The sequence below is a fragment of the Artemia sp. Qi Xiang Cuo genome, chromosome 15 (assembly GCF_049724085.1).
Source record: "Artemia sp. Qi Xiang Cuo chromosome 15, ASM4972408v1, whole genome shotgun sequence".
NCBI lineage: Eukaryota > Metazoa > Arthropoda > Branchiopoda > Anostraca > Artemiidae > Artemia > Artemia sp. Qi Xiang Cuo.
The window spans coordinates 45581855-45602106 of NC_142808.1; the positions used below are offsets into that span (position 1 = coordinate 45581855).

General features: G+C 36.7%; 1 protein-coding gene across 1 annotated transcript in view; it reads left to right on the forward strand.

The window, feature by feature from the left end:
• The first annotated feature begins 398 nt into the window (after positions 1-398).
• The window catches only part of Nup188 (nuclear pore complex protein Nup188), a 118913-nt gene continuing 99059 nt past the window's right edge, over positions 399-20252 (forward strand). The window contains exons 1-6 of the mRNA XM_089101215.1: positions 399-458; positions 2213-2428; positions 7167-7427; positions 11092-11234; positions 12810-13044; positions 15263-15532. Coding sequence (XP_088957341.1) covers positions 399-458; positions 2213-2428; positions 7167-7427; positions 11092-11234; positions 12810-13044; positions 15263-15532 — 1185 coding nt within the window. The remainder of the gene's footprint in view (positions 459-2212; positions 2429-7166; positions 7428-11091; positions 11235-12809; positions 13045-15262; positions 15533-20252) is intronic.

Sequence of the window (20252 nt, forward strand, 5' to 3'; positions counted from 1 at the left end):
TTGTATCTATGTTGAATTACGTAAGGGGGAATTAGGATTCATCAGATAAGTAACTCAAGTGTTGCTGAAATGCACATCATCATTCAGATTAATACTTCTTGTCACCCTGAAATGCACTTTTATCATCCCCCCCTATGGCCAGATTTATTGTCTTGGAGCCTAAATAAGCCCTCCTTTCCCCCTAGCGCACGTCACTGTTTATAGAGCGATAACTTAATGCTCATTCAGATTAGGTCCATCTTTATGATTTTAAATTAGTTACATTTGAAATTTGAATTCGAAAACTAATGTTTGTTTGCTTTTAAAATTGTATTTTAGCTAGCATAATTTTTTTTCAACATACTTCGTTTTGTTTTTAAATTGAGTGTCATTTATATTTATTTAAAAAAAAAACAGGTATGGGCCTGGAAAGCGTTTCAAATGAAGATTACGTCAACATTAGAAGTAAAGGTGACGTGGTAGTCTATTGCTCAATTTTCAGGCTGAATTTGTCAAAGGACAAAGCTTCAACTAGCGACCTCTCCAGGGGGCTTAGTTATCAAGATTAATCAAGAATTTGCGAGGTTGACAAGTAAAAAATTAACATTTGCTTATAAATGAGTGAAAGCACGTTTGTTTTTACGAATGCATCACATCTTGACAGAAGAAAAAAAGTACAAGAGAAGAAATTTTTATTGAACTGGTAGTTTTATCAAATGAGTGAAATTTTATACGCAGTGATAATTTTTCGAGGGGTAACCATCTAGGGAGGGTATCATCTGGGAGGAGCATGGGCAGTTTGAAGTCAGAAAACAATTCTTTCTTGGTATATGGCTACTGAAAAGTTATAGACTAGTCTTAAGGAATCAATTTTGGTTGAGAGTCGTCCAGATACTGTACCCCCTCCCCCTTATCCTCCAATATATAGCCCAAATTATACTTTTCAGATATATTCTGTCACTTGTCTTTGTCTTGTCTCGCGCTAAGCTGAAAAAAATAACGAAAAAACCGGTTTGTTCTCGAGTTCTACACACGTAACTTCAGTGAGTGGTGCATAATACACAAGTACCGACATTTCTTCCCCCTACGAAAAAAAAAAACAAAAGTCAAATAAAATTCTCAAATTTGGAAAGCCTTATTTTCCAGGCGGGGGGGGGGTAAACGCCGGCCATTGGGAATTTTATGCCTTTGCTTTGGACAATAACATTTTCAGTTCAAGTATTTTAAAGGCAATTCAGAAATGTATACTTGGATTTGTCGCTTAAGCTTCAATGCTTAACAAACTCTTCTCTTTTCATTTGGAAAAAAAAAACTTGTTTTCATTAAAATATAACTTTTGTTCGTTTTTAACGTAATATCCAGTAGGATACTCTTCTAAACGGAAGCTGTTTGCCTCCCCCTCCACCTCTACTTGTTGTTTTCAAATCTAATGCTAGTACAGTCATGATACCAGAACTGTAAATTTCTTTTAAAAAGTGCCTTTTTTCTAATATTTTTGTTTTGGGAGGGAGGCTAAAATCTAAATATTAATTTTGGTGTCACAATTTTCACGTTTTTCAAGGATAGTCCTTCTGACAAATCTTATCCTTAGAAGATGCAACATTAATAAAACAGCTTTTGTTAGTTCTAAGTCATTTGGTACTCTCAGAATTGGTGCTCAATATCACTTTGACCTCATTAGGCTAAAACTCTCGCCTTGCGCCCAAAAAATGGCTGAAATTGGAGATGATTGAAATCAATTCTCTATGAAATTAGTTTAGTTTGATCCCTTTCGTTGTATTTTTTGACCTCTTTTGTTGTTTTTAAAATGAATGACAGCTCCGTTTTTGTGGACTGATAAATTGTACTACTGATAATCAGATTGGCATTCAAAGGTTTCTTTTTTACAAAATGTTTTGTTAATTAGACTTCGAAGGATTTTGCTTCCAATCAGACATGCCAATAATAATTCACTTGGCATCCTTGCTTAATCTTGTTCGCTTACAAAAATTACCGCCTTCATTCAAAATCAAGTTTTAGGCTATTTCTTAATTTTGTTTTTCAGCAACATTTTATGTTTGTCTTGATTTTCAATTGGGTAGAGTTAAGATGGTCGAGTTGAATTTCAGGTGCACCATAGTTAAAATCTAGTAAGGCTAGTGTTTGCCATGGCTGGTCAGATGGGCTTCAGAGTCCTCAGTGTTTCTGTATTTGCATGTGTCTAATTCGTTTTAACTAATGAATTTTATTTCAGAACATAAGTAATTCTGATGCTGAAGATCTACTATTTCATTATATGACCTCTAGCTTCAGAGGTACAGCGTTGTCAGCAGAGGAAACAATCAAAGATGAGAGGAAGTTCAACAATCTCCTTTTAGAGCTTTTTCAGTTTTATAAATCAGAGAGGCAATACCTTCTGCAGACCCTCAAATGTATAATCGACGGCGTTCTTAATAAAACAAACCGAACGGTAAAGATATTTAATTTTTATTTTCTCGCTCTTTTCATAGGCTGTGATTTTTCTTAAGCGCAATCCTTTTGAGATTTTTTTCAAATATGTTCACCCCCCCCCCCCTCTTTCTTTCCATGTTAATTTTTGTCAAGACCAGTCTCGTGTCATCTAGAGCATCGAGCTTATTCCTTACTTTTGTCGATCTGCAGATCGATCTTCAGAAGAGTTGAAAATCCAATTTCGTGGACGTTCAGGCACCAATACTCAAAAAGAAAGCTTGGAAACTTTAAGATACGAATGACGCATTGTACATCAGTTATCTGTATGATGTCTTCACAGCTTTCATAGCAGTTTTTGGCTCAATGATGATTTTAGCTCGTAGAACTAGTACACTGGAAAGTGAAAAGGTAAAAAAAAGCTAAAGGTTGTGGCACTAGACTCTGAAGTCCAAGCGAGTGGTGCTATATGTTTCACAACCCTTCAGACAGGAGTATAATGGGGGGCTGGGGACCAGCCCTTCTGTTCTTTCGTAAGCCGTTCCTGTTTATCCTCTACAGATTTTCCAGGTGTCTTTTTAGAGCTGGGTTGACTCTGGCTGTGCTTACAGAGTCACGCCAGAGAACCCTTTACAAAACAAATAACCTGCGACATCAAGTCTCAAACCTCTGTCCTCACAGGCACAGGATTTCAAGACTGGCGTGCTAGCCACTTGGCAAGGACGGCTCTAGCCATACTGAAGGGACATGTGAAAGTGAACTAACGTCGGTCAAATTATCAAGTTGAAAGGAAAACATATGAGATCCCCTTATTTCAGATGAAATTATTTCATCACATCAATGAAGCAGCCACACACTGCGAAGATTGAAGATGAACTACCTCTTTATTGTCTACCTCTTACGATACGATACGAATTTATTATGTCAAATAACGTGAATTAAATGAGACACAAAATATAATTTAAATATTCACTCTTCCTTGTCATATGCTTATTAAAATGATACATAAAATATTGTCGAAAAGACTGTCTGTATCGGTTGGTAACTGCGGGCTTACAAGGATCCACTTTGTTCTGATGCCTTGTATTATATCCTGTTCGTGCCAGTTCAGGGAGTAAGCCTTGGTGCCTGCTTGACTCCAAAAGCCTCTGTCCAAAGGCTATTGTAAGCTGGTGTCACCTGGCATCAAGTCTTTCTAGGTCTAGGATTTTAAGGCTATCATCATAGTTCGTGAATTCCGGACCTAATATCAGACGGGTAGCTCGTTCCTGCACATTCTCAAGGTCATTTCTTTGCTCTTTACTTAGCCTTGGATGCCACACAGGACAAGCATACTCTAAAATACTCAGAATGTACAGTTTATAAAAATTCAACAGTGAAAAACGCCTAAAACTGAATCGCCGAATTGTAACAACGCTATATTCGCCTTCTTAGTACAATTATTTACATGATCCATCCATGACATTTTTGAGTTAAAAGTCACGCCTAAAATTGTCATATTATTTACAATTGGTACATTTATGTCACTTTGACTAGGAACTTCTTTTTTTTTTCAAAAACGAGACTGTCACAAGTGCTGACTTTTTCCTATTAATTGAAAGCCGTTTTTCTTCGCAGTTAGCCTCCAAACGGCGAATTGTGCCATCCGTACTAATTATGGATTCTAGCTTCTGAAGTATCAGCAATGATAAATCATCTGCAAACTTTGCTCTGTTTTCATGCCAAGTCCAATTTTGTTGCACAGTATTAAAAATAAAACAGGTCCCGTTTTGGTACCTTGGGGTATTCCACAGAAAAGCTCAAGAAAATCCGATCGTACCCCATCAGCACTAACACACTGTTGCCGTCCGTGTAAAAAACTATAATCTATCCGAACTAAAAAAAAGCTCTAAAATCTGTCATTGACTCACGAATATCCGGATGGCTTGATTTGTCGAAAGCCTTTTCTAAGTCTGCTTGTAATATTTCTATAAATGCATCTTTATTTTCTAGATGCTCCAGGGGTTCTTCAACAATTTTGATGATATAATATACTGTGTTAGATTCTTTGCTAAATCTATACTGACAGGGATCTATTATATCACAGAAATCTTCTAGTAATCATTTCTATAGAAAACGTTCAAAAACTTATGGTACAATAGGGGTTGAAGATAAAGGTCGTAGGTCACTCGCCCCTTTTGGATTCGAAATTTTAGGTATTGGCGTTACGACTACTTTTTTTAAATCATCCGGAAAGGTACCACTCAACAGACATTGGTTTAAAAAGGCAGTCAGAGGTTCAGCTAGAAAGGCTGCGTTTTCTTTATACAGGGTTGCTGGAATGTCTCCAGGGTAAGTTGCCTTATTGGGGTCTAGTCTCTCAAGAAGCTTTGCAAATTCGCGAGGGAAAATCACAAGTATTTCAAATGGAACAGCGAAGGGGGAACACTGGAAATCGGTGTATTGCTTCGTTAAATACTAGGGAAATACTGATTAATAGCGTTTGCATCAAGCTTATTCCCAGATTCGTTGTATACGCTTATACTTTGCCTTACAGAGGAGCCAGTGAGAAGCCGTATTCCTTTATTGTAACCGACTGGTTTTGTGGACATGAGCTCGTTCATTTTCGAACCGTAGGACTTCTCACCCAACCTAAATTCATAGACCACTTGATTCCTCAAGTTGGGAGCTTCGCCCATCTTTCCCTTTTTATGGAGCCTGTTGCGCTTCCGTATCAGCCTTTTCAGGCGTGAGTTAGCCCAAGGCTTGCCACCTGAGGTTACTGTGACTGTCTTCTCTGGAAAATATACATCATAAGCTATCCGTATTTCAATAGAAAATAATCTATACATGTCGTTGACATTGCAGTTTTCGTACAAACTTTTCCAGTTTTTCGAAATAGATCTTTTCCAGACTCAGTCAGAGGTCAGCTTAAATAAGTTTTCTTGGTTCCTATTCTCTTTTCCTCACTGGGACACCAGTGCACACAGAAGTGTGCACTTTTACCTAGACTCGGCAGCGTTACTGGATCACTATAAAAATTGGAAATATCTGTGAAGATGAGATCGATGACAGACTTTGAGTTGTCTTTTCACGAACAACTGGCTTCAAGTCTAGTGATCGTTCAATCCAGCTGGGTGGTAGGTTGTTGAAGTCTCCCATAAGAACCGCGGAACTGTTTGGGCGTCTCTTTTTAATCTCATCTAAACCTGCTTGTAGATGGGCTATGAATTCCCGCCTGTAACTCGACTGCGGCGGAAAATAGAGTACTCCAACTACGATCGAGGAAACCCTACGGGGAAGAACTTTTAGTCTCAATATTATTATCTACAACAGCTCGTAGTCGGTAGTCAGAGAGCCTTCGTATATTTGATGTGGTATATCGTTCTTGCGCCGCCTAAGGAGCTTCGTTCTTGCGCCGCCTCTTTGGTAACTGCTCAGTTTACAAATCATTTGGTTAATGAATATTTTCGAAACGAGAAAGTACTAGCACCCACAAACAAATGTTATTCGCCCATCAAGATGGTTTGGTCCTGGGATTGGGTTTCTTGGTCTTAAGAGTTCTTCCGAATGATTGGAAGCAATAAGACAAAAGTGCAATAGGGCAGGCAATAGGGCAAAATGTCATAATAAATGTAGACTTTGATTACTATGGCAGCGTCAAAAATATTTCAAGAGGAATACTTTTCAGGTAAGCACAATCCGTTGGCGACACCCCTTTTGTTGGCATGTTCGATGTGTTTATAGAGAAATGTTACGGTACAGAAGGTCCTAAAAATCTTCTTACGAGGTAACGTGCTAGATTAGTTCCTAGTGAAGGAGTTACTGTTTGTAATATTGCCCTTTATGGCACTGAAAACCTTTATGACGATAATTTAACAATAAACCTCTAATTAAATTATTCTTTCATAGGACATACTTGACGAATTTTGAGGATTTATGTCAAATTTATAGGGAATTTTTAAGAATTTTGTTTGAGGAGTTTTTGGAAGAATTTTAATATACAGAATATATAGCAGTACCCTCTCCCCCTTTATGGTTGAAAAAAATCGTTACTGTAGAGAAGGTCCTAAAAATCTTCTGATAGATCAGTTCCTTGAGGAGGAGTTGTTGCTTGTAATTTTTTAAAAACGAGCTAGAGCAATCTTCCCTTTACGGTGCTGAAACCTCTTTTGTAGGGCATATTCGAGGCGTTTTTGGAAAAATGCTATATTATAGAAGGTCATTAAAATTTTCTTGAACTGCAGGATCAGCTCTTAGAGGAGGATGTCTGTAATATTTTGAAAAAGCGCTTGTGCTCCTCCCTCTTATTTAAAGTGCTGAATTCTTTTGTGGTCCAAGTTTAAAAATAACCCTTTATCGAATTATTCTTTTGTAATTTGAGGAGGTTTTGGAAAAAATGCTATGGTATAGATGGTCCATAAAATCTTTTTAAAACTACTGGATCAGCTTTTAGAGGAGGAGTAATTGTCTGTAATATTTTAAAAACCAGCTAGTGCTCCTCCCTCTCATTTAAAGTGCTGAATTATTCTATGGCCTAAGTTAAAAAATAACTCTTTATCAAAAATTATTCTTTTATAATTCATGGAGTTTCTGGGAAAATGCTACGGTATAGAACTTCCTAAAAATCTTTTTAAACTTCTGGATCAGCTCTTAAAGGAGAAGTAATTGTCTGTAATATTTTGAAAACGAGCCAGTGCTCCTCTCTCTTATTTACGGTGCTAAATTCTTTGATGGCCTAAGTTTTAAAATAACCCTTTAATGAAATTATTCTTTTTTAGTGCATATTCGAGGATTTTTTGGACAAATGTTATGGTAGAGAGGGTCCAAAAGAGCTCCTTCTTAAACTGTTGACGCAGCTCCTGGAGGAGGTTGTGTCTCAGCCCGTTTTTGAAAGTCAAGCATTGATCCAGGAGTACGAGCGTCTCTTTGCGTGGTACAATTTGCGAGAAATTATTGAGACTCTTTCCCTTGTAAACATTACATTGAAGAAATACAGATGGAATGGGAAGGATTTCCTGCAGCTTCTTCATGTTAGCCAGGTAATAAACTCACTTACTTACTTAATCCTCATGCTGGGGTAGCCTTGAGAGTGTCGTCAGCCTTCTCCAAGAGGGGTGGTCTGCAGCAAGGATCTCTGCATCAGACAGAAAAATTCCAGCCTGGTCCAGGAACTTCCGGAGACTATCATTCCAACGGAACTTGGGTTTTATTGCATTGAATAGCATTTGGAGCCATAGCTGGATAGTGCCTCCGTCATTCTCCACAGCTTTGCGGTGATTAGCAACAAAATACTGCTAGAGTTCATTAGCGAGGAGTAGCTCAGAACCTGGGAAATTCAAAGTCAGAATATTCCAAGTGGTAATTTTCATACCACTCTTTTCAAGGAGGTTCATTCTTCGGGTGGTTTGACCACTGTTGTCAGGATCGATTTTGTGAATAAAAAGTATCCGAGGCTTAGTTGTCGCTTTTCGTTGCAAGATAGGTTTTCTTGTCGAAGCAAGTCCAGGGGACAGGGTGTAAGCCTGTTGCCCTCATCAATTTATCTGGACTTGGGACTGACAACTGTGATCAGGTAGTACACAGCAGGTGGAGCTAAAAAGTCTAACGTAATACATCTGTTGGTGGCGGCTACCAATTTACGGGTACTGTATTTTTGGCGTTTTGAATTGTCAGTTAAAATATTATTGACGTCAAAATATCTAATACAAGCTGTAGTTGAAGTGAATTTGCTTCTCAAGTAAAAAAAAACCAAAAAGACAGAAACAGCAAAGAACAAAAAAGAAATCATAATGATTGAAAACAAAAGTTACCAATAAATTAATTGGTTTCTATTATGGGGTTTTGATTAGGTTTGACTTAGAAGTATATTGGCTACAATTTTTAGGGCAAGGGGTACGCGTACCCTTTGGGGTTGCGCAAAAATTTTTATGGGGTACGCGGCTGGCCAAAAAAATAACCATTTAACTCTAGGACTGGCAATTTTATTTATATTTTAGCTATAGTTTACTTAGTACCGGTAACTGAGAAGGAGCACCTGTAATGTTTTGTGAGTAAAAAGGGGTACAGTGTCTAAATAAGTTTGAGAACTACTGTTGTAGACTACCAAATTTGCCAACCAAATATAGCCAAACCAAATTTGCTGGTAGAGCAGTATGTCTCTGTTTATGGAAATTATATATTTAACATTTTCGGAATTTTAGTCATCTTCGGAGATATTTCAGAGGAACTTTTCAAAGTAAATTCAACAGGAAAGTTATCTAGTGTAATCAAACAAAATTTCATTGTAGAGTAATTTATTGCTGTTTATGATTATTCTAGAGGAATTTAAATCACTTTCAGAGGAATCTCGAAGGAACTAAGAACGAATCAAACACGAAAGTTATAAATAACCTAATTATTTGTTATTAAGGGTGGGGTGGGGAGGCTATTGGTTGCCAGTAGGTGGTTCACTGAAAATATATATTTAGGGGACAATTGAAAATAAGATGGTGGTCTTATTTATATAGCTAGTGTAACATTTCACATTCGCATTGTGTGCACCTTACAATTGTTCTCTTCTTTGAAGTTTTGTAGACTGTTAGTCAAGTTATCCTCATCTAAAGTGACGACTATGTTTGAGGTGCCGGTAACTGGTGCAGTTAAAAACCAAATTAAAAATAACTAATAAATTAACTAAAGTAATTATATATAACAAGAATTAATGTTATAATTAACTAAAATTAACCAAAATAATTAAAAAGGTAAACCTAATAATTAGACAGTTAAAAACGAAAGTTGTCACACAAACTTTTTATTTGTTGTTTGGGTGGGGTTTATTGGTTGCTTGTTGGTCGTTCACTAAGAACATCTCTTTTTGGGGCAACTAAAAATAAGATGAGCGTCTAAGATAAGAGTCTTTTTTTATGCAGCTAGTGTACAATTTCATTTTTGCACTGTCTGCACTTTATATTGGTTTGTCTTCCGTGAATTTCAGTAAAATGTGGACTTCATAGCTTGTGAATTTAGTAGACTGTGAATTAGTAGACAGTGAACCTTGAGGACACTAAAATTTTATGTATAACCTCCTAAAATATTTTTCTTTTTACCTGTCATAAAGGCTCCCAGATTTGAGCCTTTTTCAGTCAAGGTGTGTTGGAAAGTAGGGTATGAAAATGCTCTACAACAGGTATCTTGAAAAATCTGGAGGGGGGGGGGATCGAAGGGGGCAAAGCTTCCCCTCCCATTGAGGCTCCTATCTAGAACCCACCTATTGCAGACTTAAGTTCCACGCTCTGGTTGAACAAAGAAAAATGTTGCCAACATGAGTAAGTTGATAGAGATTATTTGCGATATCTCTTGCATTTCCTTATTTCTCTAGCTTTTTTATATGTTAATCCACATCCACGCAAAAATGTTGCTTTTGGGGTCTTGCTACTTTTTGGGGGAAAATGTATTTTTGAAAATCTACAGGGGAAAATTTGTAGTTTTTTTTTCAATTTTTTGTTAAATTAAGACACAAAAATGGTATTTTTCAATAGAAATACCTAATAAAAGGTATTTTTAAAGACTATTGGGGGGGGGGGTCTAAGGGGGCAGAGCCCCCTCTCCCAATTCATAAGAGATCTGAATAGGTTCTCTATACTGGCCCACCAGCCGTAGGATGAAATGAGTAAGTATTATCATGTTATATTTATCTGTTTGATATTCAAACTAGTTTACCCGTCCTGTGCTTCGGCGATCTCAAAAGAAAGGAAGTTTAAGGAAAAAAATTCAAACAACTGATCAAAATTTATTATTTTAATACTATTTATTTATTTATTACAGTGCTTTCAGACTATATTCTTTTTTCGTCTGGTGTATATACGAATAAATCGGAAGGTTTTCCTATGCTTGGAGTGACCACGCGTTTCTATGTTGTCCACGTGGACAACAAAGGGAACAAAATGTTGTTTATATGTCCACAAGTTGTCCATGTGAGAAGCAGTGATTCTCTAAATGTGTTCCACACACTTGCAGTGATTGTCCGTGTGCTTTGTTTATTGTCATTGCAAAAGTGTGTCATACCGGTAGTAATAGTAATACAGAATTTGACTATTCCAGTCCTTACCGGCGGTACTGAATATCCAATTCCTGGCCCTTCAGCCAGGAAGTTTAATGCGGGGTTGGGGGGGGGGAGGCAGCCATCCTTTGCTTCCGCATACCCTTCCTGCTTAATTTCTCCAGACTTCCCCTGGTGCCCATTTAGACTTGGTTTGACCCTGGCTGAGATTATAGAGTCTCGTCACTGACACCCGTTCCAAACCAAATAACCGGTGACACCAGGAATCGAACCCCCGCCCTTCAGACAAAGGGTTCCAATTTGAGCGTACTGTCCACTCGGCTAGGACTGTTCTACGCACCGGTAACCGTAACTGTTCAAATTCAAACTCAATATATCTGAAATTGAAAATTGAAGAGCAAATAAAAGTGAGGCCGACCAAAAACGTCCTAAACGTCTTAAAATTTTTTAAACGTCCTAAAATTAAACATCGAAATTCAAACTGAAGAAAAAAAAAATCATATAAAAAAATCATTCGCAAGAGTGTACTACTCAACAACTTCTTTAAGTTTCTTGGCGATCGGATCAACAGTGTAGCAATGCATACAGGACAGATAGACATACATTCGTTTTTATTTGTATAGGTTAATGATATAAATCCTACTTTCTTTTCTTCTTGAATTTAGAAAAATGGATTTGGAGGAAGAATGCCTCTTCGCTTCCTATTTGACGGGCGATGTGAGGGCTTAACAGAAACAATTGGACAACTTGAAACATGTATCCTTATTCAAATGATGTGTCTCAAGCCTTTATCGGGCACAATGTCAAGGTAAGTCGAATTCTACCTGGATTTTTGAGTTTTGATAAATTATTTTTTTAAAACCTTTTCTCATTGAAAAAGAAACCAAGGCAAAATCAGACAAATTTTACAATTTTGATTTATGTCTAATTTTTTATATTAATTTCTTTTACTACTTATTTTAATTACCAAATTAGTTATGTTAATTATTCAACTAAGAAATCAAATTACTAAATTATCATATGTGAGCAATATAGGAAAGAATCGAATCATTTTTAACAGTCTGGATATTTCAAGGGGCAGGAGAGAAAGAGCTATTGGTAAAATGTTTTATTTTTAAAGAGCACAAATTTCTTACAAAGAAGAGTGGTATTTAGAAAAAGGCTGATAACCTAGGCAGTGTCGTTCTTGGAAGGGGATGGGGGCTAGGGGGCGCCAGGTCCTTCGTACCCCCCTAACAATATATTCTTTAGTACTATAGTGTATTATTATTATAGTCCCAATTACTACATGCTAATTATTATAGTCTGTTTCGATTTTGGAGAAAAACAATGCTAAACAATCGCTACATTGCCTGTGGAAAATATGTATTTGTGGAATTGTTGCTACTTTTGTAGTTAATTTTGTCTTTTTTTTTGTTGCTATAACAACTCCTACATGTGACAGACTTAAACCACCCAAAAGTTAGCAGACTTTCCATTAATTTTTCGCGCCTAAACCCTTCCTCATGCTCCTACTGAATTTGTGGAGTCGGCTGTGATTCTGCAACATTAAACAACACTAAAAGCGTTTTTAACAGTGATTGTGGTCTAGTTGGCCATGGTAGGCATGCACACAGGGGGGGGGGGGCCTTGGGGGTCTCTCCCCCCCAATCCAAATTTTTTGCTTTTTCAATCAAATCACAAAATAATTTGTTTGCTTTAATCCTACCCCCTCCCCTCACGAAAAAAAAATCCTGCGCATACGTCGTCTACTTTGTTTTCAGAAAGATGTGGGCACAAATTTCGCTGATTTTTTCTCTTTTCTTTTTCGTTGATATTTTCGATTATTCTCTTCAAATCGAATGACTATTCTGTTAACAATAATTTTCTCTTTATATACCGTTCAAAGTAAATGAAATTGTAATCCTGTAGGCATAGAACTATTGTCAACGGATGAATAGACTGAGTTATCATCAGCCTGTTTGCATTGATCAAGCCGTCCAAGACCGAGTGATTAGCGTTCCAGACTCGAAATCCCGAGGTCAGGGGTTCGATTCATAGTTTCACTGGTAATTCGGTTTGGAACCGGGTCAATGGAATAACTCTGTAAGCTCAGACTGAGTCAACCCGGCTCTAAACGAGTACATGGAAAATATCACGGAGGAAACAATATGAGGGAAAAACATGGAAAGTGTCTGATTTTTTCTCCCAACCACGCATGGCACTCCTTGCTAAAGGCGTCGAATCGAGAGATAGGTACCTGCGCAACGCAGATAGTTGGTCAGCATGCGAAAAAGTGAAGAAAGTAGAATTAATTGGACTGGACTATTATTACCTATTCACTCTGAACTGACTGAATTGTTCTACCCTGTTCACACTCACTGAATAATTTTTACTTTCACAGCCTTGACCATCCTATTCTTGAAGATGGCTCTACTGTCGGAGAAATTGAAGTAGTTCTAAGTGGAATGGGAATGCAGAAAGAGCACGGGCCCCTTCTTGTCAGCTGGATGATAATGCAGAGTCTTGGTCCTTTGGGGGATGAGGCTCTTATTAAATACCAATCATTGGGCCAAAAAGCAGTTGAACAAAGAGTTCTTGGATATATAGCTACGATGACAAGAAATGTGGATATCAAGGTAAGTTAGTAAATTTATATATATTATATCTATAGCATATAATTATTATATTTATTCATTACATTTTATTTATAATATCTTATATAAATAAATAATATAATACATATTTATTATATTCATTTATAATATTTCATATAAATATATATTCATTATATTATATAATATTATTTTATGTTTATTTATTATATTTATTTACTGTCTTATTATATATATTATATCTATAATTATATTATAATTAAGATTAGTAAATTGGTACATTTATAAATGTTTTCAATACTTTCTTGTAGATTTTTAAGTAACTGATGCAATATAATCTTAAATTTTTCTTTCTCTTTCATATAGCTTCGTGTTTGTAGACATTTAAAGCTTCGTTTGGTTTTTTCTACCAAGATCGAATCTTGGGGTACGTTCTTCCATTTTTTGGGTATCGTTTTTCTGTATATTGGGTATCATTATTTGGGTATTTTGGGCATTATAAGTGTTATTATTTCTGTTCCAAAACATAAGTTACGAACAAAACTAGATTCTTTTTCATTACTGTAAGCATGGAAAGAAATGCACAGTTAGGCTGTTTACCTAAATATGAATATCAAGGATATGATATGAGTATGTGGATTTCAAGATAAATTAGTAAATTGTCCAATATAATATCATATTTTTCTTTCTTTTTCTTTTCTTATGTTTGTAGGTATTAAAAGCTTCATTTTGTTGTATCTCCCAAGACCGAATCTTGGAGTGTGTTCCCACATTTTTTGGGGTATTGATTTTGTTATTTTGGGTAGTATTTATTGGATATTTTGGGCATTATAAATGTCATTATTTTCGTTCTAAAACATAAGATACGTGCAAAACTTGTTTCTTTTTCTTCATCGTAGACATGGAAGGGAATGCAGCGTTAGGCTGTTTGCCTAAATTTGAATATTTAAGTATTTAAATTTGTTGTTCTTCACCATTTCACGGTGAATGTAACTCCAAATAACGGTCAATAATGATAATTGACTTCTTGAACCTAGTCTTACTACCTTCAGTAATGAAGCTTGATCCACTGCTCCTGGACAGTGGATCTGTAGGTCAAATAATACGGAAACTCTTGGATATATATTTAGATTATTTTAAGGCTAAGAAGATTATTTGAGACTATTACGATTATTTTCAGTACGGTGGGAAAAGTAAAAAAAAAAAAAAATGAACAGCCAAGGCGCTGTTTTTTTCGCAGTCAAAAAGAGCTTGGAAGAAGAGGAAGATAAGTTTCTGAATTAAAATAAGTGTATTGGAAGCCACGAAAAGGACAAAGTGATATGTATTGGAAGCCATAAGGTCAAGTATGGCTTTGAAACTCGGTCACTTCAAAAGCTTTAAAAAGATATGTTAGATGTATTCGAGAGGAATTTTGTAAGAGCAGTTATAGTTTCTCGTTTGACTGATCATGTATTAAACAGCCGTTCGAAAAACGGGCTTAGTCCTCCATTCTAAGCCTAGAACGAAAAAAGGGTTGTGATGGCTAGACCACTTATTACAGATGAAGGGTGATAGATTATCTTATGCTTTCTAGCATAATTGGTTATGCTTTCTAGCCGTCAATCTGGGGCCATACGAAAAGCAGGTCGCCCCTGGATAGCCTCTGGAGGGAAGAAGTCATAAGAAATTAATTAAAGGGACTTGGGGCTTAGTTGGAGGGTCTAAAAAGTGAAGCGTGGAACAGGTTTGGGCGGAGGAGGAACATGTGCAGCTGTAGTGGCCACAGGTGGCTTGGTACTGCAATGAGTTGTAGTAGTGATATTTGACTGTGTTAGCCATATGTTTTTGAGTTACTAAGACTCAACTGTTAAAAACTGCTCAAATCAGCTAACATAAACTACAAGTTAGAACAAATACGTAGGCTCTTTTGGCAAAAAAACCCATGCAGGTCTTGAAATTATTTAAAAACGCCATCTAACTGCTTCTATGTCATTTATAATTTTTGAAACATAGATGGGCTTTAAATGAATTTAGGCGATCTCTTTTGGAGGATTAATCATCCTCTAGTCAATGTATCTCCACACAACCCTCTTGTCAAAATTTGGGCCAATAAGTTTTGGTCTATGGGATCTTGTAGCGTTTTTAAAAGGTGTTTCTATTGTCTGTCGCCCCTTTTTGGCCAGTTTAGTTAAACTTTATTGCTCTTCCCTAGTGATTACTTGACTCACCATAATTATCCTGACAAAAATCTGTTTTTTAGGAGATAATTCATCCTATAATTTATGAGTTTCTGACAACCCTGTCTTCAAAATTGGAGCCAACAGCTCTTGGCACATCAGAAGATTTAAATGCGATAATGGAAGAAGTTTTGACATCTCGTAGCATTGCCGAAGATTTTTGGACTGATGGCTTAGACGTTGGACTAGGTCTGGTATTAACAGAGGTCACGTTGTTGTACCCTGCAGTGTCGATACCTTTTTTAAAAGTAATGGACTCCTTGGCCGGAGCAAGTGCTTCTAGTTGCCAAAAGGTAGGCATTAATGTTTTATTCATTTCTTCTTTTTTATAGCAAAATTAGTGGTATCCTCAATCACTGGCCACAAATCATTAATTGTGTGACATCAGTCATCCACTCCTGCTGGTGGTTTGCTTATTATTCGGAACGAATCTTTTTAGTAATCAAATGTTTTACATCATAATTCTTCATTTTCCTTACTTTTCTCCTGAACCCCCATCCCTGCTGACACCCCCCCGCGTATTAGTAACGGTTTGATTTTTAAATTTGAAAGTATTTGAAAAAAAATTCGCCCATTGATCGTTCCTCCACATGGAAAATCTACCGGCGTATTAATCGGCGTATTAGCGATCGTATTTTTAAATTTAAAAGCTTTTGAAAATTTTCCCCGTTGAACTCGCCCCTCCTGGAAAATTTCTCTCTGCAGGAAACTCCTCCTCAGTTGAAATCCCCCCCTGGTATGTTCTCCCAGATAACCCCCCCCCCTCGTTGAAAATCCCCCCAGAAATCTTCCCCCCGTGTGGTAAATTGTTCCCCGGAAAATTCCCATCTGACCCTCCGCAGAAAATCTCACCCCCTCCCAGCAGACACCTCTCATGGGTGTCTTTCACCAATTCCTTCATGCAAAAACTCCCTCCACAAAAAATTATCCCAGGAAAATTTCTCCCCCTCTGTTAATTTCCCTCCGTAGAAAATCCCTCCCGCGTAAGAGATTTAATCCCTCAACCATAAGAGATTTAACCTCTTATGGTTTTCCTTGAGTTGGACAGCTAATTACTATTTCAGCAGTTCAATCTACAAAAATTCTATTGATGCATCCTTTTTATATATCCTTCACGGCGGGAGACGTACGGTCTGCCCAATGAGATTTAACCACTTAGGGTTTTCCTTGAGTTGGACAGCTAATTAATATTTCAGCAGTTTAGTCTATAAATATTCTAGTGACGCATTCCGTTTATATATCTTTTATGGCGGGAGACTTACGGCCTGCTCAATGAGATTTAACCACTTATGGTTTGCCTTGAGTTGAACAGCTAATTACTATTTCAGCAGTTTACTCTATAAAAATTCTATTGACGCATTCCGTTTATATGTCTTTTATGGAGGGAGACTTACGTCCTGCTCAATGAGATTTAACCACTTATGGTTTTCCTTGAGTTGGACAGCTAATTAATATTTCAGCAGTTTAGTCTATAAATATTCTAGTGACGCATTCCGTTTATATATCTTTTATGGTGGGAGACTTACTGCCTGCTCAATGAGATTTAACCACTTAGGGTTTTCCTTGAGTTGGACAGCTAATTAATATTTCAGCAGTTTAGTCTATAAATATTCTAGTGACGCATTCCGTTTATATATCTTTTATGGCGGGAGACTTGCGGCCTGCTCAATGAGATTTAACCACTTATGGTTTGCCTTGAGTTGGACAGCTAATTACTATTTCAGCAGTTTAATCTATAAAAATTCTATTGACGCATTCCGTTTATATATCTTTTATGGCGGGAGACTTACGGCCTGCTCAATGAGATTTAACCACTTATGGTTTGCCTTGAGTTGGACAGCTAATTACTATTTCAGCAGTTCAATCTACAAAGATTCTATTGATGCATCCTTTTAATATATCCTTCACGGCGGGAGACCTACGGTCTGCCCAATGAGATTTAACCACTTAGGGTTTTCCTTGAGTTGGACAGCTAATTAATATTTCAGCAGTTTAGTCTATAAATATTCTAGTGACGCATTCCGTTTATATATCGTTTATGGCGGGAGACTTACGGCCTGCTCAATGAGATTTAACCACTTATGGTTTCCCTTGAGTTGGACAGCTAATTACTATTTCAGCAGTTCAATCTATAAAAATTCTATTGAAGCATTCAGTTTATATGTCTTTTATGGAGGGAGACTTACGGCCTGTTCAATGAGATTTAACCACTTATGGTTTACCTTGAGTTGTACAGCTAATTACTATTTCAGCAGTTTAGTCTATTAATATTCTAGTGACGCACTCCGTTTATATATCTTTTATGGTGGGAGACTTACTGCCTGCTCAATGAGATTTAACCACTTATGTTTTTCCTTGATTTGGACAGCTAATTAATATTTCAGCAGTTTAGTCTATAAATGTTCTAGTGACGCATTCCGTTTATATATCTTTTATGGCGGGAGACTTACGGCCTGCTCAATGAGATTTAACCACTTATGGTTTGCCTTGAGTTGGACAGCTAATTACTATTTCAGCAGTTTAGTCTATTAATATTCTATTGACGCATTCCGTTTATATATCTTTTATGGAGGGAGACTTACTGCCTGCTCAATGAGATTTAACCACTTAGGTTTTGCCTTGAGTTGGACAGCTAATTACTATTTCAGCAGTTTAGTCTATAAATGTTCTAGTGACGCATTCCGTTTATATATCTTTTATGGCGGGAGACTTGCGGCCTGCTCAATGAGATTTAACCACTTATGGTTTGCCTTGAGTTGGACAGCTAATTACTATTTCAGCAGTTCAATCTACAAAGATTCTATTGATGCATCCTATTAATATATCCTTCACGGCGGGAGACGTACGGTCTGCCCAATGAGATTTAACCACTTAGGGTTTTCCTTGAGTTGGACAGCTAATTAATATTTCAGCAGTTTAGTCTATAAATATTCTAGTGACGCATTCCGTTTATATATCTTTTATGGCGGGAGACTTTCGGCCTGCTCAATGAGATTTAACCACTTATGGTTTGCCTTGAGTTGGACAGCTAATTACTATTTCAGCAGTTTAATCTATAAAAATTCTATTGACGCATTCCGTTTATATATCTTTTATGGCGGGAGACTTACGGCCTGTTCAATGAGATTTAACCACTTATGGTTTACCTTGAGTTGGACAGCTAATTACTATTTCAGCAGTTCAATCTATAAAAATTATGTCGACGCATTCTGATGTATATCTTTTATGGTGGGATACTTACGGCATGCTCAATGAGATTTAACCTCTTATGGTTTTCCTTGAGTTGGACAGCTAATTACTATTTCAGCAGTTCAATCTATAAAAATTATGTTGACGCATTCTGATGTATATCTTTTATGGTGGGATACTTACGGCATGCTCAATGAGATTTAACCTCTTATGGTTTTCCTTGAGTTGGACAGCTAATTACTATTTCAGCAGTTCAATCTATAAAAATTATGTTGTATATCTTTTATGCTGGGAGACTTACGGCATGCTCAATGAGATTTAATCTCTTAAGGTTTTCCTTGAGTTGGACAGCTAATTACTATTTCAGCAGTTCAATCTATAAAAATTCTATTGACGCATCCTTTTGATGTATCTTTTACGGTGGCAAATTTACGGCCTGTCCAATGAAATTTAATGACTTATGGTTTTCCTTGAGTTGGACAGCTAATTACTATTTCAGCAGTTCAATTTATGAAAATTCTATTGACGCATTCTGTTGTATATTTTTTATGGTGGGATACTTACGGCATGCTCAATGAGATTTAACCTCTTATCGTTTCCCTTGAGTTGGATAGCTAATTACTATTTCAGCAGTTCAATCTATAAAACTTCTATTGACGCATTCTTTTGAATATCTTTTATGATGGGAGACTTACGGCATGCTCAATGAGATTTAATCTCTTAAGGTTTTCCTTGAGTTGGACAGCTAATTACTATTTCAGCAGTTCAATCTATAAAAATTCTATTGACGCATCCTTTTGATGTATCTTTTACGGTGGCAAATTTACGGCCTGTCCAATGAAATTTAATGACTTATGGTTTTCCTTGAGTTGGACAGCTAATTACTATTTCAGCAGTTCAATCTATAAAAATTCTATTGACGTATCCTTTTGATGTATCTTTTACGGCGGCTAATTTACGGCCTGTCCAATGAAATTTAATGACTTATGGTTTTCCTTGAGTTGGACAGCTAATTACTATTTCAGCAGTTCAATCTATAAAAATTCTATTGACGCATTCTGTTGTATATCTTTTATGGTGGGATACTTACGGCCTGCTCAATGAGATTTATCCTCTTATGGTTTACCTTGAGTTGGATAGCTAATTACTATTTCAGCAGTTCAATCTATAAAACTTCTATTGACGCATTCTTTTGAATATCTTTTATGATGGGAGACTTACGGCATGCTCAATGAGATTTAACCTCTTATGGTTTACCTTGAGTTTGACAGCTAATTACTATTTCAGCAGTTCAATCTATAAAAATTCTATTGACGTATCCTTTTGATGTATCTTTTACGGCGGCAAATTTACGGCCTGTCCAATGAAATTTAATGACTTATGGTTTTCCTTGAGTTGGACAGCTAATTACTATTTCAGCAGTTCAATCTATAAAAATTCTATTGACGCATTCTGTTGTATATTTTTTATGGTGGAATACTTACGGCATGCTCAATGAGATTTAACCTCTTATCGTTTCCCTTGAGTTGGATAGCTAATTACTATTTCAGCAGTTCAATCTATAAAACTTCTATTGACGCATTCTTTTGAATATCTTTTATGATGGGAGACTTACGGCATGCTCAATGAGATTTATCCTCTTATGGTTTTCCTTAAGTTGGACAGCTAATTACTATTTCAGCAGTTCAATCTATAAAAATTCTATTGACGCATTCTGTTGCATATCTTTTAGGGTGGGAGACTTACGGCATGCTCAATGAGATTTATCCTCTTATGGTTTTCCTTGAGGTGGACAGCTAATTACTATTTCAGCAGTTCAATCTA